Source organism: Physeter macrocephalus, chromosome 17 (genome assembly GCF_002837175.3).
Source record: "Physeter macrocephalus isolate SW-GA chromosome 17, ASM283717v5, whole genome shotgun sequence".
Classification (NCBI taxonomy): domain Eukaryota; kingdom Metazoa; phylum Chordata; class Mammalia; order Artiodactyla; family Physeteridae; genus Physeter; species Physeter macrocephalus.
The window spans coordinates 10,764,241-10,785,902 of NC_041230.1; the positions used below are offsets into that span (position 1 = coordinate 10,764,241).

At 47.8% G+C, this 21,662-nt stretch overlaps 1 protein-coding gene across 2 annotated transcripts; it reads right to left on the bottom strand.

Moving 5' to 3' along the window:
* Nucleotides 1–67: 67 nt before the first annotated feature.
* LOC102980262 (heterogeneous nuclear ribonucleoprotein U-like protein 1) lies at nucleotides 68–19,261 on the bottom strand. Of its 2 annotated transcripts, none has more exons than XM_028477864.2 (8): nucleotides 18,827–19,261; nucleotides 14,977–15,102; nucleotides 12,819–12,975; nucleotides 11,022–11,095; nucleotides 9,337–9,476; nucleotides 7,217–7,316; nucleotides 5,334–5,446; nucleotides 68–691 (listed from the first exon to the last, which is right to left on the bottom strand). In XM_028477864.2, exons 1-8 carry the CDS (start codon nucleotides 19,119–19,121, stop codon nucleotides 260–262), a joined length of 1,437 nt encoding a protein of 478 aa, XP_028333665.1. In that variant the 5' UTR covers nucleotides 19,122–19,261; the 3' UTR covers nucleotides 68–259. The 2 variants fall into 2 exon arrangements, with proteins under 2 accessions (XP_028333665.1, XP_028333666.1); XM_028477865.2 differs by having other exon boundaries at nucleotides 245–691; nucleotides 12,819–12,972; nucleotides 18,827–19,257.
* Nucleotides 19,262–21,662: the final 2,401 nt, after the last annotated feature.

A 21,662-nucleotide genomic window follows, 5' to 3' on the forward strand; every position in this document is an offset into this window, starting at 1 on the left:
AAGAAACATTATTTGAGGACAAAGACCACCAGTACAGCTTCTGCAACCAAATCAGCTCTAAGTCCAGTTGCCATTTTTGTTCTCGGAGAGTCCTGGATGGGAGCGTGGAGCTGCACAACCTCCTCCAAGAACTCGCTCACCAGGAAGTGCCTTCACACCCTCTTCCGCTGGGAGGAAAGCCTCCTTTTCCAAGATTCTGACCACACCCGAGGAGCAGTGTGGCAACTTCCTTTCGGAATCTTTCTGACATTTAGGTGTCTTACCTTGGCCCCTCCCTCTTTGGACTAAGCCACACACTCACAGCCCTCACCTCACTCTCACAGCAGCTTTCACCACACTCAGCTACTGAATGTCTCCCCTCTGTCTTGGCAGCAATGTGGCTCTGGAGAGGCGGCCACCAATTCAGGCTTCCAGGCCCACTCACCTCACACTCTGCCTTGCTCTTTGGTCCGACAGTGCCCCGGATTCGCTCACTCAGGGGAAGGTGCTGGATGAAGGTGAAGCCTGGCAGGACAGAACAGTAGGGCTCTGCCCTCTGCCCGAAGTTGAACTCCACTGCACAATTCTTCACCAGGACATGAGGGTAGAGGGCCTGACCCCCTAAGGCTTCCTTCTGGATTCGGAAGGCAATGCCCATCCACTTCCCATTTTTGGTGAAGGAAAGTTCCACGTCATTTCCACATTCAAAGTCCTAGGAAAAAAAGCCAGAGAAAGATAACTGCCAATGTTCTGCTTAAGGCACTGGGAGGCACAAGTCAGAGCAGACGCAGGGAATGGAAAGAGAGCTGGCGTCCCAGATTCAAGTGCGTCCCTCCTCAACGTACAGATGCATCGGGAAGCACCAGGGAACAGCTCAGACAACATGCAGCCCAAAGCCCTCCTTGCCCAAGACCTAAAAAGCTGGTGGATGTGAAGTGTGTAATTTCAGGAAGCTCCAAGTATTTGAGTCTTGTGCCTAGCCTGAGATGGAGAGGAAGGCAAAAGCGGTCCTGTCCATTCTCATCCCCAGCAAGGTAACAGATGGAAAGAAAGCCACAGCAGGGCCTTTTAAGTCAGGCCCAGCTCTACACGTGCATTCATTTATATGCTCTTCTGGATGCTTATGTCTACAGTGATCTGGGCCTGCCACAGCACAGAGCCTAGTGGGGAATTAGACAAGGACACCATCCTAATTCAGTAAGAGCACCTACACAGGAGCAAGATTCTCTGAGGAGGAAGTCAAGTCCTGAACAATAAACGGGAATGAACCAAGTCTGGGGTGAGAGGAGAGAGTCCTAAAGAGAAGTGTTGTTTGTATACAAATCTGGCGGTGAGAGAACATAGGGTCAGACTGGCTGAAGCATAAAAGGATTGGGGGTTGGGGGTTGGGTAGTAATTTCAGGTACAGCTGGAGAGCCAGGAAGGGACCATATTCATTAATTCAACAATTTGTTGAGTCCTTACTGAGCAGTTGAAGTTTAGTGGTTAAGATCCTGTTTTGGAAGGCAGGCTGCTTCAGCTCTACCATTTACTCCATCTTCAGTTTCCTTATCAAAAAAGAGAGGCCAGGTACTTCCCTGGTGGTCCAGTGGCTAAGACTCCGAGCTCCCAATACAGGGGGCCTGGGTTTGATCCCTGGTCAGGGAACTAGATCCCGCACACCACAACTAAGAGCCCTCATGCGGCAACGAAGATCCCGTGTGCCGCAACTAAGACCCGGCACAGCCAAATAAATAAATAAATATTTTTTAAAAAAATTATTAAAAAAAAAAAAAAAAAAGAGGGGCCATGATAAGATTCTACACTGCATAGAGTTGTTCTGAGGATTTAACAGGTGAATGTGCTTACTACAGAGTGAGTGCATAATGAATGCGTGCCCTCATTCCAAGATGCCAGGCACTGCTCTGGGCTAAAGTGGTGGGGAGGAGACATGGTCCCTGCTCTCAGCGAGGGAGGGGCTCTCTGTTACCTCAGAAGCTTGGATTCGTGCTGACAGCAGCAGAGCAGAGCCCCTGACTTGTTTCGAATAGGGGAACGGCCTGGTCAAAACTGTGTTTCAGAAAGATCACTCTGGCTGCAGGGTAAAGGTTTACAATTACGGGAGACTCAAAACTTGGGATCATACGGGAGATGGAAGCAAAGGTTGGGTTCCTGATAGAAAAGTACAAGACGTGGTATTCCCTCCCTTTTGCACGCGGAGACCACCTTGGGACTTGCCCTTTGAGAAGCTGTGAAAGCCCCTTCCCCCAAGGAGCCTCCTCACCACCCTCCTCAGTGCTCACAGGGCATAGTTCTACACAGTCCTTTATATCTGTAAGTGTCCGTAAGCGCCCACACAGGTCGAGACCACGCAGGGCAGACACGCAAACATCTGTTGGACTAAATCCTGCCTCGATCCTCACAGCACGGTCCCTGCCATGTCTTCTCACCTGAGCAAGAGTGGCCCAGGTCACCTTAGCTCTACTGCGGAAATGAACATCGTGGGGGTTAGCCTTCCTTACGTCCACCAGCTTCACTATAGGAACTTACCATGTTGTACACAAACCAGCACCCTCAACTGACAAACCCACCACCGACAGCGCCAACTGTCAAAGACGCAAGGGTAGCTGTGTCACTTCTGCAAAACCATTCCTGAATGCCACACCAGGGCCTAAGGACCCAAAGTCCTTAAGCCTGGCATTATTCAAAGTGTGCCATTTTTGTAGCCTTACCTCTCACATCTCCTAGTGTCGTCCCTGAGGCTCCAAGTATTTTACTCCTTATGGTTTGCTGAAGTGAGTTATACTGTTCTACCTGGAAGGCCGTTTTGTCCTTTCTGTTTTGTGAATGTTGAGAACTCAAGTTCTGACACAAATGTCCTCCCCACCAGTTCCTTCAGGTCACTGATTTTTCACACCCCTTCTAACCCTTCACTCTGAGTCTTTTAAAGTGATGGCATTCTTTAAACAAAGGAAACTGAACATAGAATCTTAAAAGTAGAAGTAAAAATGAACAGGCTGAAGCAAGAGTCAGGCTTAAAGTTCCAAACTGCCACACACTCACAGAACCTCATGCTCAGATGGGACAGAGTCTGGGGAACCCAGTCACATGCTGATGAAACATTAAATTGCTACAACCTCCCTGGAGCACAGTCTTGATGGCAGCTATCAAAAATTTAAAATACACCTTTGACTCAGAAGTTATACTTTCAGAGGTAAATATTACAACCATATTCCCACAAGAACGCAAAGATGTGCAAATTGCTCACGCCAGCACTGCTAAATGTGCTCCAAAGGGAAAGTGGGAGAGACTAAATCACACAGGATATCCATATATGGGAAAACGAAAAGCCCTCCAAGATACTCTAGTAAGTGGGAAAAAGATAAGCTGTCACTGCAGCACTGACTTACAGCAAATAATTTTCAGGTCCACCAGGGGAAACTGACACCTGCATCAGAATACTAGGCAGCTACTAAGTAAAAAGGTGAGAAACTAACCAAATGTCCATTAATAGAGGATTGATTATATAAATATGGTAGATCAACACAATGACTACGGACTATATAAAAGAACAAAGAAGTCCTCTGCGGAGCGATATATTAAAAAAATAACTCTAAGATACAGTTAAACAAAAAGATACAAAATAACATGTATAATATGCTACCTTTTGTGTAAAAGAAGAAAAATAACAATCATCTTTCTTGTATTTTGATAAAGAAATCCTGAGTACCAGTGGGCTTATGTGTAGGGGAGGGCATACGTGAACCATGGGTGGAGGGGGAAGGTCTCAAGAAGACTTTATACTGCATACCTTTCTGTATATTTCTGGAAACCACAGGAATTTATTAACTATTCAACAATGTTTTAAATTGAGCTAGATCTATACTATCTGTGCATACAGGGAAAGATAGCTGAGATTTACTGTTAAATGGAAAAAAATGCAAGGTTTGGAACAATGTGCAGAATATAAACATGGTTAATTTTTGTATAAGAAAACATGCTTTTTATTAAAAAGATAATGAGGTCGTGAAAGACAAAGTAAGACTGAGAAACTGTTTCAGACTAAAAAGACATGACAACAGAATGCAATTCGTGATCCTGAACTAGAAACCAAATTGCTCTAAAGGATGTTGGGACAGCTGACAAAATTTAAATGTGGACTGTGGAGTGGGTAATAACATTAAATCAGTGTTAAATTTGATAACTACTGTGGTTAAGATAATAGCTCTATTCTTAAGAAATGCATGCTAAAGTATTAAGGAATAAAGACACAATGTAAGCAACCTACTCTCAAACAGGTCAGATAAAAAATCATATACATACATGTACATATATTTGGGAAAAATGGTAAAGCAAATGTTAGAATCTGGACAGGGCTCTATGAGAATTCCATGGTTTTTCCTTAAGTTTGAAATTATTTCAGAGGGGAAAAAAAAGAAAGAAAGAAAAAAAAAAAAAAAGAGTACCTGTGTACAAATATGAGGACGGAGAGGGAACAAAACCAAGAAGAAGCATCCACCTGGGTAGCCACTCCTCCCTGGGGCTTCACGGCACATTTTACAAACATTTAACTTCTAGTGATAATAGTGTTAAGTAGTATTTACTGAGCATTTATTATGTGCCAGACGTTGTTGTAAGTGCTTCTAATGGGTTAACTTAATGACTCCACATGAAATTCTAGGGTAGATGCAAACATTCTCATCGAGAGGAAGCTGAAATACAGGGAGGGTAGTCCAGGGCTGTGAGAGGAAGAGCAGGGACTGGGTCTGGGTCTAGGGATTCTGGCCCCAGAGGCAACAGCCACACTCCACAGCACTGTGAGTGCTGGTCACTGCTCTTGGGGCCTGAAGTTCAGCAGCAGTTCAGGCATCCTCTATATTCTGCTTTGCATCCATCCCCACCGTCCTCAAAGGCAACGCACTATTGGAAGCCTGGCTTAACCAATGTGAGGTGAAGGAAGGAAGAAGTTTTGGGATGAGATGATGCTAAAGTGGGACAAGAGCCAACATCACTGCCTTTGAGAACGGATAGGCTATTCTGTAGCAAAGGAAGATAAGAAATTCCTGAGTCTGTTTAGAAAATGTAACTCTGGTATCTAGGAAGGGAGGAAGGTTGTGCATATCTGACATCCCCAAACTTCTTCAGGGTGCCACCTGACGGCTTTGCACAAAAGACCTGAAGGGGTAGAATGGCAGATTTTTGCACAAAATGACTGCAAACATTCCAGTGCGTCAAAGAGAGACAAAGAGGTATGGCGAGAGTGGCTGGACACAGGGCAGACAATGGACAGAGGTATTCTGAAAAAGAAGTCTGCAGGTTGACCTGACAGGACCAACATTTGGTTCTGCCGACTCCCACAGGCTGCCAGCACTCACCGCAAAGCAGCCAATCACATCATTCTCTGCAAACTTGTCTCCGTAGTTTTCAAACCGGCTATTGGTGGACTTCTTCCCAGTGCCTCCATAGCCATAGGAGAAAGGCTCTTCGCCTGATGGAAGAAACAGGCAAAGGCAGGTTAAACCTGCGATGGTCACAACAGCCTTTATGGCTGTCATGTAGTTTTAAATAAAAAAATCATTTTCTTTACTAGTTTTACTAATCAGATGCTTTTGGCGGGGAAGGTAAGAAAGGTTCTGTTGAAAGGAAGCCCCTCATTATGCAGAACTTCTGAGGGCTTGATGGCCTTAGATGTTAAGTCTGGGAGTAGGAGCTGAACTGAACTGCTTTGCACAGAAAGGGAGAATTTGGAAAAAAAAGGGAGGAGGGAAGAGAGGAGCTGGGATGGAGGAAGGTTGTATGCTGAGATGCATCCCTTCGCTGTGACATTCAATATTCAGTTAAGTCTCCTAATGGCATCAATTTTTGGTGCCAATGAGTTTTGGTCAGAAATCAGTAAAAGGATTTTGCTTCTGCAGACCATGAGGTCTAACCCCTAGGAAAGGTACTGGATTGCCTTAGGCTACAGAACTGGGTGCCGATGCAATATGACTGAGACCCCAAGGGCCCTGGCTGACATCTGGGTTACAGAGAGATCCTAGGCCAGGAACCCAAGGAGCATCCGGCCAGTAAAGCAGGAGCCAACAGCATGAATTCCAGGCCCAGTTCTAGTATGAATTAGCTGTGTAACCTTGGACATCTGCTCCACTGTTCTGGGCTTTGTATCTTTATCTGTATCAACTACTTTCCACTTATACCTCAAAACTGAAAGAAAGATAAAAGGAGATGACACATGAATCTTAAATAAAAACTGCTAATACGTATCAAAATGAAAAGTGTTCACTGTTTTTAACCTAGCATTTCTACTTTTAAAGATAAGACTAATTACACACAAGGACAGCTCAAGTGTTTAACAGCAAAAATTTGCAATCAACTTAAATGACCTACAAAACATTGATAAATAAGTGATACAACTGTAAAGTGAAACATTATGCAGTGATCAAAAAAGCTATACTTATTTACAAAAATATACCCATGGATATTAAGCGGGGGTTACAGTAGTCCGTATAATGTGCCCCATCGGAGAAACACAAAGGACAAAGGAACTGTCTGGAAGACTACAGATGAAAATGTTAACATTGGTCGTTATCTCACAGGTTTAGGATTTTCATTTTTCTCCTCTGTAATGGCCTGAATTTTCACAAGGAGCACACATTATTTTCATTTTTTTCTTTACACGTTATTTTCATAATCAGAATGTTTTTATGACCAAGGAAGAAGGTCTCAGCATTGGTCACTGAAATCAGTCACTTGGGGTCAGAAGGTCACTGAGGCCTGGGGTTCTGTGAAAATTCAAAACCTCTCAAGGCAGCCCCTGCCTCTCTCCACCAGCCAGCCCTGGCCCCACTGGTCTCTGCTTTCTCTTTTACTCTGGGTTAAGCTCTGGACAGAAAATTCCAGATAGGACTTAATGGGACTTGAGGAACTCATTACTTTCAGCTTGGTTTGAGAACAGAAGACAACTGGTCTTTTTTTTTTTTAAGAAAGGGAACACTTTTCTAAAGAGAACTTTGGACCCTCTTCTTAAAGATGCAGGATGAATTTTTGTAGAAAAGTTGTTATATCACTGTGGTCCTTCCAACTGAATCCTGTATGTCTGAAGATGGGCAGTGGCACAAGCCTAATCCCTGTTGTCTGTTCCATCCCAGGGTAGTTCTGTTCTGGGTCCAATGTGGGAAAGAGAAACACTTAGGAAGCTTGAGAATCCAGGGACAGAGGCACCTGCTCTACTCTCTGGATTGCTTGGCTGACCTCCTCTTACCTAGCTGAGTGCTGCAGGAGTCCAGGGACCAACCAATACGGACAACGTGTGGGTCGGGCTCTGTAGATGGAAGGTGCTTCACAGAGATTTCCTCATTGATCTGGGAACAGAGAACAAGAGGGCTCAGAAGTGATTCTCTGGAGGCTGACGGGTTACGAGGCAATACAGGAGGGAAGTGCGCAGATGTTAAAAAAAAAAAAAAAAAAAAAAAAAAAAAAAAAAGAATGGCTTTTGTTGCTGGGGAAAAGGTATCTACACTGCTCTGAAGGGCCTGTTGTACTGAAACCAGGGCCTCTAAAGGGCTTAGGAGAGTTCAGGGCCACAGAGAAGGGAATTTCAGAAACAGTTATTTTTTAGTTTTAACACTTGCTACAGGGGAAACAGGGACTCTCATAACATTTGGTGTAGAAACATAAATTGGTACAATGTCTTTGGAGGGCAACTTAGCGGTCTTTATTAACTACAAATGCACATGCTCTATAACCAAGCAATTCAACTTCCAGTTTATCCTATAGATACATACACACAAAAATTTTCAGTGAGGCAGTGTTTATGTTGAAAAGGAAGGAAGGGAGGGAGGGAGAAAGCAAGTAGAAACCACCTATAAGGCACTGGTCACATTATGGCACATCCCTGCCACAGAATATGATGCAGTGGTTAAAAAGAATGAGGCAGGGCTGATACACTGGGGTATGGAAAAACGTCCAAGATACAGTATTAAGTAAAAGCAGCAGAAAGAATAAAAGGTACCTTCTGGGGACTTTGCTGGTGACGCAGTGGTTAAAAATCCGCCTGCCAATGCAGGGGACACAGGTTCGATCCCTGGTCCGGGAAGGTCTCACATGCCGCGGAGCAACCAAGCCCGTGCGCCACAACTACTGAGCCTGCACTCTAGAGCCCGCGAGCCACAACTACTGAAGCTCACGTGCCTAGAGCCCCTGCTCTGCAACAAGGGAAGCCACCACAATGAGAAGCCCGTGCACCGCAACTAAGAGTAGCCCCTGCCGCAACTAGAGAAAGCCTGCGTGCAGCAATGCAGACCCCACGCAGCCAAAAATAAATAAAAATTAAAAAGAAAAAAAAAAGGTACCTTCTGACTTAAGCTTTAATTAAATCAGAGGTTAGACTGTCTAATAACCAATATCTATCTGCATTAGATTGTGGCTTTCGGAAAGTTACCCTATGTCACTGACTTTTGCACACACATTTTTCACATTTTAACATCTCCAAAGTCAGGATATATCTTACAATTGATGTGTGAAAGCCCTGTCAGTATAACTGGCAGTGTTTCTCTACGAGTAGCACAAAACAATGCGCAACTTAGAAACAACGTCTTAGCCAAACAAATACGATAACCCTTGGTTCTTAGCTTCCACCTCTAAAAAAATGGGGGAAAACAGTATGTATTTCATGATGATACTGTGAGGATTAATGGAGATATCCATGAAAAGAACTTGGCACTGTATCTAGCACATGCAATGTGTTCTGTAAGTATTACCTATCACAAATAAGTTTAGATATGCAAAGGATACACAAGAAATTGTTAACACATAAGGTATATCTGGAGGGTAGGATGGGTATTGGGAGGATGTGAGTATAACTCTGGTTTTCACCCTATACTTTTTTGTGCCTTCTGAACTTTATTACACGAGCACATATTATTTTCATAAACATAACCAGACGTGGAACTGTGGAGAGATGATGGTAGAGGATGACCTGATGGCAGAACCTTTCTTTTTCCTGCTCTTCCCTGGCCTCCCTTTAATTGGTGACGAGCAATTCTTTCTAGCTCACTGCTCTTCCAAACAACTCCTTTTCCCAGTTCTACAAATATGTCATCCCTTGAATGGTTGGCTATACAATACCTGGGTCAAACCCCATCAAGGGAAAATCTGTTTGATGAAGCAATGTATGGTCGGCCTGCTTTCCCCATATATTATTTAGCAATGACATAGTTCTTCTGAGTTCATTTTACTTTTTTTTTTTTTTTGCTGGGACACAGCCTATGCTCAAGCAAATCTCTTTTGCAATCATGGCTCTGACCAAGGTGGCTGGTGACAGGCTATTCCAAAGGATGGACCTATTTTCTGTCCCTATCCCGCCTGGCTGCTCCCACTCACCTTCATCTCAAAGCACACACGGCCCCTTCTGACCCCATAGCTGGCACGGGCTCCTGACCACAGGTATGCAAAACCTTCAATTGTGAGTGGGTAGCCACTACTCCGGTCTCGGGCCACCTTGAAGTGGAGGTCGCAGTTATCTGTGGAGGAAAAAGCCTGTATTTGGCTGATGCTTTAATGGCCCCCAGGGGGACCGGCATAGGCAGAGGTAAGTTCCCCAAGAGCGTTAACCAGGAGTACACAAGCTGACACGTCGTGCGGGCAGGTTCATGAGAAGCCAGCCGCATCACCTAACCAGTCTCCCTTTTAGCACAAAGGCCCTGGACTACTGCAAACTGGCCTGCACAGGATGAAAACAGCCACTCCACATAGGAACGAGGGTTCTTCACCTGGCTGAGGTCCCAGGATGGCTGTCAGGGGGGCCCCTGGAAATAATACACCCATGCTTCTAATGGGGATGTACACTTGCTAGGGAGAGGGTCCATATTCTTACCAGTTTCAAGGGATTTTAGAATTTAAAAAGGTTAATTCCCACTGCCATACACTTCAACCATCTCCCATGCTAACTCTATGAGTGTGGAAGCCAGACTCCTCCTGCTGCCAACAGCTGCACAAACATCTGACCCTGACCCACACCCACCACCCAGGACCACTGTCAGGTGCACCACAGACTCCCACCTCCTCGTGTGGGCCTAGGACTCTGCTGCTCGGACTCTCCCCCCTCTTCAAGTCTTTTCTGACCGTCTCGTCCAGTAGTCTCTCTCCTTTCTCTAAAGGCTGAGGGCATGATCTGTACAACTGGCATTTGATCAGATGCTGCTTCATGGACCACCGCCACCCAATACTTTAAAAAATGTTTAGCTTTACTCTGGGTATACTGTCTTTGAGATCTTGCGATAGAAGGGACTGTGTACGAGATGTCTTTATCTCTTCCAGAGCATATAGCCTCTGGTCTATAAACATGAGCTACGTAAAGAAGTACATGAATGAACTGCTGTTAACTTTCCGCTCTGTTGAAAAGTGTAGTTCTCAGACTTGATTGGGTTTCTGGGTGTGTTTAAAAATTCGGATTCACAGGCTCTACCACTTAGAATTTGTCTTAGGAGGTCTGAGGAGGGACAGGACCTCTATATTCATCCTCCCAAGTGTTTAGATGCACAGTCAAGGGGAAAGCCACTTATCCAGAGGAAAGAAAACTGAACTGGAGGACAGACCAGGTTAATGCCTGAGAAGACAAAACGGCATTGGTTTCACCAGGAACGTGAGCAGCTGATGGAAACTGGGGAAACGGCTGTCAAAGAGTTAAGTTTCCCCAGCAGCACTCAGGTTCCCTTCCCGCTTAAATGACAACCCTCCGTGTTTACAGGGTGCTAGGGTTTTCCAACTTGCTCTGGTATCCACTCTCTGATGAATGTCACTCAAAGTCCTCTGAGGTATTACGGCAGGATTATTCCTCCCTGAAGAGAAGCTCAGAGAAGTAGAATGAGTTGCCCAGAATCTCACAGTTAGAGCTGAGAGCAGATCTTCTGTCTCCAAACCAGCACCCTCATTCTAGAGCTCTGTTGTTTCTCACATCTGAACTAACACTGGCTCTGGATGGTGCCGGGCAGGAATTCTGTGAAGGTTAAGGCAGCCTCCCAATACTGACTGGAAGGCAGTGTCAAACAGGCACTCCAAAGACTCACATGTGTCGATGGCAACAAGGGTGTCATCAAAGTCATCTTCATCCTCTTCAGCGGGAGGCTGAGGAGAGCGGCCCCTGTGTTATAAAGAGGTATTAAGTTACATGAGAACCGACAGACAAGGGAAGAAGAGAACTGAAGGTTCTGCCTGAATTTATAAGTGGCCTCCAAGCTGCTTCCTGGATTTCAAGTTCTTGCCACAGAGGTTAGCAAAAGAACTCTGGAACCTTATATCCTTGCAGTGAGAGCAACGACTGTTAACTCCTAGGGTAGGGTCAGGGACTGAAGAGGGCCTGCTCTGCTAACGAGGGCCATCAGAATCATTTAGAAAGCTTTTCCAAGAAGACTCTTCTCTCACACCCCCAGATTCTGATCCACCCCTTTACACGCTGAGAATTACCTCCATGCTGAACTCTGTTACCAGTGGGAGGCTATGGTAGCCCAAAGAGTACTGGGCCAGGAGTGGGAATCTGTAAGAATTTAGATAAACCTTTTATTACAATTTATCCATATTCCAGGCTTCCTAAAACTCCACATCTGAAAAGATTTGAAATGACCCTTTTTTTTCAGTCTCTTTCTCTTTAAAAGTGTCCTAAATTATGAACAAGAGTCACTCCTACCAAAATACTAAAAGGGACTATGTGAAAATACTGGTGGTTTCCAGCATATGGGAATAAGGGAAAGGGGTGGAAGTGTGGAGTCTAATGTTCAGCATCCTGCCTGGGACAGGCTGGATGACCTCAGCCCACCATATGCTCAGACCAGGTACACTGTGCCCATCTAGTTCCTGGCACTCCCCCAGCAGCAGGCTTCCCTCTGGTGGAGTGCCCTTCTGACCCTGCCAGTCCAAGGCTAGCACAGAGCCTGGTACAAAGAGATAGATCATCACATGGTAAGTCTATCCTAGGAAGCTTTCTCTGTCACCCCTGGATGAAAGCAAGTGCTCTTCCTCTGCTCTCCATCAGCAAGTAGCTCTAGGCCTCTGTTCTATGGGGGTAGTAGGAGAAACTCATAAGAGGTGGGTTCCATCTCCTGACTTTAGTCACTGCCATGAGACCCAGGCTCTGCCTTAAACATTCACAAGCTAATTAGAGGATGGACTCCACCAGATAGGAAATAAAATGTGTCAGATGACCAGTCCAGATGAATAGAGGAGTGATCATTCCTAGTTTCCCTGATTGGAAAAGGCTTCACACAGGAGCTGAAGGAGGGAAGGAGGAAGGGGTAGGTCTGGGCCTGGGGGCGAAGGGAGGGGGCAGGCTTGTCAGGGAAGGGAAAAGGAAATGACCAGGGGGAGGCCACTCCCACCCATGAGCTCCTGACCCTCACACAAAACCCACTGTCCAAATCACCTGTGCCTCCAGGGTCTATCCCAAGGGTAGGCACGTGTGAAAGCACTATGAGTGCTGATAATGAACGAATGAACGGATGGAAGGGGTGTGTTTCGGAGTAGGTCAGGAAATAAATCTTTCTTTCAACTGAGGGATATCAAGCAACCATTAAGAACAGAACACTGTGCTGGACTGCAGGGCAGTGGGGCAAAGGACTGAAAAGGCAGGCTGGCATCTCACATGTGTTTGAACTTTACCCTGAAAGTAATGGGAAGGGAAGAACTGAGGGAAGGACCAAATATTTAGCCAAGTTGAATCTGGTAGTGAGTGCAGGAAGAACTGGGGGAGAGTGTGAGGGAGGGAGAACTCTGCTCTGCCCCTCCCGGCTAGTATGAAGGTGCCAGTGGGCACCAGGCTACAGACATAGAGACCTACTGGAAAAAGGGTGACCACTGCCTCACAGACCCACCTCCTGTCCTCTCGGTGCTCGAAATACCCCCGTCCCCGGTTTTCTTCATAAGGCCTCTTGCGACTCTGGAACTGCTGTCTGTCTGGTTTGAGTTGAGATGCTTCGGGTGGGAGGAAGCTGGTGGGTGCTTCTTGCTTCATCTCTGTCTTCACTTCTACTGTCAGGACAAATCCAGATGGTCAAGACACTCAGAAACTCCTCAGCTATCACTCTTCTGGTCCCCTTTACCTCAGGAGATACTGGAAGGATCCTGACTATGGTGATGAGGTCTGGGCACAGGCATCTTGCTTAGTTCAATGGAAGCCTGCTGAGGGAGCCAAGACGGCTGTCCTGGAGAACAGGGCTAGAATAAAGGGAGGCTGGGGATGGACATCCAGGCACATCAGCACCAGCAGTTGATGGGGTAACAGATGTCAGTCAGATAACTCTCAGGCTTCGTAGGGAGGGAGAGGGGACTTCAGCACTAAACAAGGACAAGCTCGCTAAGGGCCTACCCAGACGAATGACTGCCTTGGCTACCTTGCCAAAGGCCCCATGAAAGTTGGCAGCTACCTTGGCCTGCACCAAGTGGGAGGGAGCCCCCAAAACTTCTAAGATTCCACAGTTCCACATTCTCTAATTTCTCCTCCCGAAGAATCTCTTCACTTCAGTTCTTACAAAGTTTCTTCAGTCTAGCAATGGAGGGGAGAAAGTCAATTCAACAGTGTTGTGGTCCCACAGCTAACTCTACCAGCTTTAATCACTCTATTACAAAGCCCAGAATCATTCCAGAAGGGAGGGTCTGCCGTTAAGCCAGCCCACAGGTGTGATGGCCTCATTAAGTCACACCACAAATAGGAAGTCAGGATGGGATAACATGCTGTGGACCACAGGAAAATCCCAGTCTCAGGCAGACTCCAAGAATCCGTGCCGAAACCCATGGATTCAGTCTAGCCTCATCTCTCTCACAGCATCTATGGATGCTGTGGATCACTCACATCTACACATTTCAGCATGCAACTCAAGACCACCCTGATCACTCCCTGGCTTTGGCATGCAGACCAAATCTCTCAGAGAAGGCTCCTCGTTTGCTAGGGCAGAGATGGTGCTCACTCACCTGAAGAGAACTTCCATGGTTCCCAGCACAGCGCTGGGCTCACAGGAGGCCTTGATAAATGTCTGCACGGAAAATACTCTCCTCGGGCCAAATGATCCCACAAGTCTCACAGAGCCTGACACAAATCTATGGTTTAACCTACATTCATTAAAATCCTGAGCCACCCACAAGAAATGTCTGGGGATTTCACTTTGTGGATGAACCAGAATGGAATCAGATAGAACCAGCTAGATTCAGTAAGAAAAGGCACTGGGGCCACAGCACAGTGAAAGGAGCACAAGACTGGGAGCCAGTCCTGGCTCTGTCATTACTCAACGGTAGGACCCTGCTTCCCCAATACTAGGACACTACTGGTGAGGAGTGCTGCTTACTGACCAAGAGCAATGGCCCAGAAGCCAGTTTCCTGGTTCCAACCCCGGCCCTGCCACCTCCCCCATCTGTAAAATGGGAAGACAGCTACATTACAATTGTGTTTCCCAAACTGGCACTACAGGGAACTTTGTTCTACAAAGACACATTTACATGTTTGGGAAATCCTGGGTTTAAACAATGTGACACAGAGTTTTTCCCAATCCAGGACTTCTCAGCATCTTTAATGCTCTAACGAGCACAGTGACTCTCCCAGAGGTGGAAGAGAATACGTTGCATTTTTCAGATGCGTTTGTCCAAGGAACCTTTTTCTGAGAAGTCCCTAATAATATCTCCTGGAATGATATTCTTCAGAACGTGGGAAACACTGGACTAGATTTAGAAGGTCCTTTCTGGCTTCCACATTCTAAGATTCTAAGTAAGACTCAAATATTGGCCTCCAGGTCTCAACTCTCTAGGATGTTGGTACTAACATCTGAAAACATACCTTGAAGACTCCCCTCTCCTAACACTTTGGAGTGGGACTAAGTTCTTTCCTTCAAAAAGACCTTGCCAGAGTGACAAAGCCCAAGTGGAATGCCCAAAAGAAAGATGCAAAGTCTCTGGGAAGATAGGCACTAGGCAGAAGGTAAGGGCCACCCACACATAGATTCTATTTCCTTCACGAGAGATAGATCATGTGCGCTTTCCTACCTGGGCGATAGGCCTGCTGCTGCTGGTCCATTTCCAGCGTTCTCCTCTCGTAGCCTGACTCGTTCTCTTTCTTGATGACCTGCGTCTCATAGAATTGGTTCTGCATGGTAATATTGTCCATGACATCTTAAAACAAAAAATGGCCAGTTAGAAAGGTGTTTCTTGGGACTAGAGGTAGCTTTTTAATGCAAAACGACACCATCCCCACTGGGGACAATTAGTCTGCCAGAGGCTAAAAGGTAGGATAACACCCTCAGATGGAAACCCACCTGGGCCATCAGGGGCCCCAGCTGCCTGAGGACATGCTCTCTTGACCCTCAAAAGGTTGGAGATCTATCTGTGATTGGGTTCTACAGAATTCCAACATACGAAACCAAATGAAGCAGAACTGCTCTGGCTGAAGCAAGGAGATGGGAGAGTCAGAGAAGGGGTCCAGCTTGACCTCGCCCTCTAAGTCCCCACTAGGGTCGGGGGTAACTCCACGGACACCTGGGATTCCACGGAGCACAGTTTAAAAATTACCAGCCTAACAAAAAATAAAAAAGAACAAAAAAAAAGAAAAAGAAAAATTACCAGCCTAGCTGTTCTCTGATGTGCTATAATGCTTAGAGTTACCTTTAGGGTACAACCTTAAAAACTCTTCAGAGCACAAACCAGTCCTCTGTCCGACCCAATTCACTATTCCCACCTGCATAGCCAACCCTCTTTAAGAATCTCTTGCGCGCTGCAATAGCTGTAAAGATCACGGGTAACCATCTCAGTTAAAGAGGAAATGGGGGAGGAAGGAAAGGAACTGTTAAGAAAACAGGAGTCATGATAATAGTGGCCTTCAGACTCATTAGGGATAAATCCTAAAATACTTGGAGTTAGGTGGGAAGGGTTTCAGGAAGGTGTCTTGTGGGTCCAGGAGGAACTCAACTGAAGGGTGGCAAGAATAACAATATCAGGGAATTCCCTGGAGGTCCAGTGGTTAGGACTCGGCACTTTCACTGCCAGGGCCAGAGTTCAACTAAGATCCCGCAAACTATGTGGCACCGCCAAAAAAACAAGAAAGAAAGAAAGGAAAAAGAATAATAACATCAACTATTTATGAAGTACATATTACATACCAGATGCTGGGATACAGCCGAGAATAAGCTCGCCCCACTAAACCTTCAGTTTAGTAAGACAACACACATTAAACAAATACGTAAGCACAAAAATTATGATTGGGTTAAGGGCTATGAAGAAGTACCAGGAGCTAAGATCAGGGACCCAGAAAGTAAGAGATAAGCCTTGACTCAAAGGATACATAGGTGATGATAATTCAGTGACGAGAATGGAGAAAACATTCCTGGGGTTGGGATGACACATGTGAGAGCTCAGAGGTGGGACTAAAACCTGAAACTCCCTCAAGAACCTTGTAGGCAAACCCAGAGAGAACTCTGGAAACCTAGGGTTAGTAGTAAGCAGGTTCTCCACCCCAGGGGCAAGTTTTGCTAGGTGCCTCCAGAGCCCTACTAGTGGCTGTGCCAGGACTAGTGAGGCAGAACCACAGGGAAGGGCAGACTATTCTGCTGCTTGCTAACTGATTGGATCCTTTCTCAGAGGACAAATATATCTGGGCACAAACCAGGTGCGGCCAAAGGGAGGAAAGTCACAGATCACGTGGTCTGCTACAGGTCTGTTTACCAGGATTGAAGGAAGGGTTGGAGGTGGGCATAAAAAGGGACCCAAAGGATTTTGTTGTAAGGGGTAGGGGAGAAAGGAAGACACAGAATAACCCCTTAATTAGAACACAAGGGACCCTTTCAAACCATTTTCTTTCTTCCAGGCTCCAAGCACACTGCTCTTCTCACCACGGAAGCCTCCATCTCTCTTTCTGAGAATCTCCTGTGCTCACAGAGGAAGCCTTGCTCAGAGAAGCTATGGTTCTGGGGCTCTTCTCCGCTCTCTAAAACATCCACCTCCTAATAATAGACAGGTCCAGTGCTAAGCCCCTTATGAACGTAATCTCATTCATAACAACCCTGGGGGGTGGGGACACTATTATTATCCCAATTTTACACAGAAGGGAACCAGGGCTCACAGAGGTGAAGTGACTTGCCCAAGACAAAATCTGAGTCTAGAGTCTATGCTCTAAAGCACATCACTTTTCTTTGGAGCCACCTCTAGCCACTGGCCCTTCTTCCTAGGCATTCCTGCCAGAGTCTCGCCTGCCCTAGGCAGGCACACTGGGCCACTCCTTCCTTCCTTCACAGGTCTCCGTAATGGGAAGTACTTTTCCCAGCATCTGAGTCCTAGACAATCGCTCTCCACCCCACATCTACCCTCAGATTGCCCTGCTCCAGGAGATTCCATCTCTCTTCAACAAGTAAATACCCAATGCCAACCCCAAATCCAGTCTCTTCTCTGACCCCCTTGCTCTCCCCATTTCCTTAGCCCTATGGCTGAGAATACCCTCTTTTCAGAGAAATAACACAAACTCTGAATGCCAGAGTCCTTTCTACTTACTCTTCAACCTCTCCGATCCCTGTCCTGCTAGAAAGCCACCCTTTTCTAACTCCAGATTTAGTCCCTCCCATACCGGGGTCGCCTCCCTTCAGAAAGTAACAGATCTACTCCAACCCCTCTCCTTCAGAGTCACACCTTCTGGCTGATGCACAGGTTCCCAGCTACCCCTTGAGGCCCCCCCAATCCCCGGGCACAAAAATAACTGCTTCTGGGGACCAAGGAGCCCTCTTGTGGAGATGCTCAGCCCCATAAACACTCCCCCCTACTCCACCCTGAGGTCCCCAGCCAAGTCAACAGGTTTTCTTTCGCCCTACACACTCTCCCCTCCCCCGTATTTGACAGACCAGCTACACACTCCTGTGCTGGACACAAGGATCCTCTATCCCCTAGATACTCCATCGAGTATCTACTTGTTATCTACCCCACCCACCCCCAACTACCCTTGTTCTCCAAACATCCCATACTGTTAATCTAAGACCATTCAGCAGCAGCCACTGCGTTATTCGTTCTCAGAGCCTTCCCAGCTCTAGACCTCCAGGTCTCTCACCCAGTGAAGCATCCTTCTCTCCTCTACCAGCTTCTGGACACCAAGGTTCCATATACCTCCTCTACAAGTCAACCAGAAGGTGCCCAGATTGCCAGCATCAAATGCCCAGGTTGCCCCTGCCTCAAGGTTGGCCTTTCAGCCCCAGATCTGGGTCCCCCAGGCCATCCTCAGCCAGATGGAAGTCCCCCCTAGTACAATCACGTGGTGGTCTCCCACATCCCGTAAGTGCTCCCCAGTCAAACACGAGAACACACAGTCCATCAGACCCTCCCCGGCCAGACACCAGCACTCCATTTTAACCAACCCATAAGAATTCTCGGTACCCCATCCAACACCAAACTCCAGGACCCTCCATCCTCAAAACTCTCCTAGCCCTGAAAACACGTCTCCCAACGCCCAGCCCATAGACTGGGCTAGCATGGCTCCCAAGCCTACCCAGCTGTAAACCCTAAGATCACCATTTCCAAGATCCTCCTCAGCCCCCCGATTGAAAACCTCCTGTTCTTCCGACTGTCTCCGGCTCCAGAAACCACGGCTTCCGGTTTCCGAGCTCTAGACTCCGGAATCCTCTACACCCCCGGACCTTCCTCATCTCCGAAACCGAGAGCCCCCACTCCACTATCTCCCCTGCACCGAACGCCAGGATCCACCCTCCGATCGGCCTTGTCCCCAGATCCTTTTCAGCGGCGGATGGCGCGATCCCCCGATCCTCAGATCGTCTCCCCGACCTCAGGCGCCGGGATCCCGCGTCCCACAGCCCTTCCTCGCCCGGACTCCGGGCTCCCCGGCCCCCGCCCCGCGCACTCTCACAATGTCCGTCCGGCCCCGAGTAGCCGCCGGGCTCCGGGTGCGGCTGCAGCCCGGGCGTGGGTGGCTGCGCGGTCCCCTCCAGCTCGGAGCCCCCCTCGGTCTCGACCTCCTCGTTGTTGTGCCCGGGTCGCCCCGGTTCGTCGTCGGCCTCGAGCTCCCGCTCGTCGTCGGGCTCCTCGGCCTCCAGCGCCGCCTGCAGCCGCTCAGCAAGCTCGGCCTTGAGGCCGCGAGTGTCCAGGCCGCGGCGCTGCAGCTCCTCGCGAAGTTCGTTCACCTTCAGACGGCGTACATCCATGGCCCGGGCCCCCGGGGTGGCCCCCGAGCCCGGCCCGGCCTCCCAGGGCTCAGTCCCCCTTAAACCTTTCCTGTCAGGAGGCGAAGGGGGAAAGGGGGGGGCCCCCCACTCCAATGGCGGCGGCGGCGGCTCAAAATGGCCGCCGCCACCGCCTCCCCCCTCCTCCGTGGCCCCGTGCGATGCAACACGGGTGCCAATTGGCCATCGCATGAGCGCAACGGGCGCGGGCCCAGGGGCTCAGCCAATCAGAGCGCGTCTTTCAAAAGAACGTCAATGAAAGGGCTTAGGAGCTGCCGGGGAGGAAGCGTTGGCCTACGTCGGAGCTGGGACCGAAGCGGGAGGGCGGGAAAAGGAGGAAGGAGGAGCGCGCGGTGATTGGGTAGTGCCCGCGCGCCCGCTCCCGTAGGGTCAAATGAGGGAAAGGGAGTAAAGATTTGGACCAATCAGTGATGAGATCTCAGAATGAGCGCCCCCACCCACCCACGGCCTTTCCTGTGCGGTCCTTTCATCAAATTAGTGTCTCTGTAACACATATCTTGATTGGTCTAAATCTCCCGCCCCTAAAGGAGTCCAAGCGGGTAAAACCACTAGAAACCAATCAAATGGAGGGTCGGTAGACACCCCCGCCCCCCTTTCAAGATTGCCTTTAGGAGACCGGAAAGAGATGAATTCATTAGGGACCTGCCCCTTGCCGTTAGGGCGGTTTCAAAACACTCTGTCCACCAATCTCAGTTACTGTCTTATCTCACTAAAGCTAGTACAGTTGCATCGTTTTAGGAAAACCTACCCAGATTGGCCATTCTGGTTACGGTCGGCCTTACGAATATTGCTGTAGAGGGAAGTATACGAAATCGAGATTAAGTAGATAAATTATTCTTAATCTGGAAGAAACTCAGTTGCCTTTATGAAAAGCAGCCCTTTGACTTCAGAGAATCCTGAAGGTTTGAAAATAGAGGCTAGACTCACAGCGGGAGAAAAGTTGTAAAGGGAATCGCACTCTCTCCCCTTTGATAGTACACATCTCACGGGGCGCCTCTTTTTAGCTGCGCTACCGTCTTCCTCTATGGTTGGTATCTTACGTGGAATGGGCACTCTGCACGCGATCATAGAGCCTTCCCCTCCGGAAATACCTCCACAATTTCAGGGGTCTCTACCCCACATCCTCTAAACTGCTGTTCAGTAGATCTGCCTTTTCGGTGTCTATATTGACAAGCTCAAACACACAAGTCCGTAGTTAAGCCTCACTCTACTAAACTCCACAGAGTTTCACAATGTCTAACACTGCACCACCTGTCGCCTCTAACTCAAAAGACACAAAGCTTCTGTAAGGTACACTATCGAGATACACAATGCAAAACGCCCGCTGCCCACTGAGCCGTACCTAAAGCCCACAAAAGCCACACAAAACCTCTACTAGACAAAGGCGCACACACAACACAGATAAACAAATGGCGTGTGTGGGATCAGAAGCATCAATTCAGGGGATAATACACCAAACTTCGGTGTAGATGAGCCCACTAAGGTCGCCACAGGCAGGCGGCTTCAAATGATAAAGACACACAGGACACTTACACTACAAGCTTACACCACGACAACCTAGACACACAGCACCCACTCAGAAGCGGGACAGACACTCACGTGGGCCCGTAGGTTCCAGTCCAGACACCCCGCCCCTCGCCCACGTCCGACTTCCTCTCTCCTCCCAGCTTCCCACAATGATTTGTTCTAAAAAAGTTTGTGGCCCGGATTGAACTGTTCTCGGTTCGCAGGAGCCACCACCGGGGGGCGTCCGGGCGCTGCCAAGGATTCCTCCATCTGCTGCTGGACACACCCAGGAACTTGTGCCTGCGATGCTTGCAAAACACAGTGGGCTTGTCTTGGCAGGAGTCCCTTTGTGGGCTCGTGATTATCGGAGGTGCTCTGTGCCTGTGTTTCTATGTGAATCTGAACGTTTGGGTCTGTGAGTGCCCTATACGTACTCTATATGTCTGAGTATTTGTGTCTGTATCTGTTACTCTAGTTTCTTCCTATTCCTGGTGACTGCCTGCCTGTGCATGTTTGTAAACATGTTTGCATCTGTGTAATTTTGTGTTTCTCTGTGTCTGAATTTGTGTCTCTGTATTTGTGACCAGATGTGCTTGAGTGTGTCCATTAATTCATGGGTCTGTTACTTTGGAGAGGGGTAGGGTCTCTGTGTGACCCTGTGAATATCTATGTGCCTATTCCTCACTAGGGGTTTCAGTGAGTCTGCTTTTGTTTGCCTGTCTTTTTGTCTATGTATATGTTCATTTCTACCCTCTTTAGTGAGGGGAGAACTCCAAGACCCCACCAAACCCTCCTTTTTACTGGGGAAACTGAGTTGCCAGGGAGAGGGGGCCCATATGACAGCTAAGTGGAGACAAGAGGAGACAAGCATGGTTACAAAGTTTTATGTGATCTGAGCCCCACTGGAGGTTTCAGAGTCCACACTCTGTTCAGGGGGCATAAGGGACTGGCTCAGGGGGGCAGCATGGCCCCAAAGGAGGGAGTTTGTCCTTTGGG

What these genes read in the sequence shown, in the direction of transcription:
- LOC102980262 (XM_028477864.2), bottom strand. Translation starts at nt 19,121, where the DNA reads ATGGATGTACGCCGTCTGAAGGTGAACGAACTTCGCGAGGAGCTGCAG. An exon ending in CCTTGTTGCCATCGACACAT is followed by an intron (nt 9,477 to 11,021) that starts GTGAGTCTTTGG and finishes TTTCCTCCACAG; the next exon opens with ATAACTGCGACCTCCACTTC. An exon ending in CTCCTGCAGCACTCAGCTAG is followed by an intron (nt 5,447 to 7,216) that starts GTAAGAGGAGGT and finishes TTCTTCCATCAG; the next exon opens with GCGAAGAGCCTTTCTCCTAT.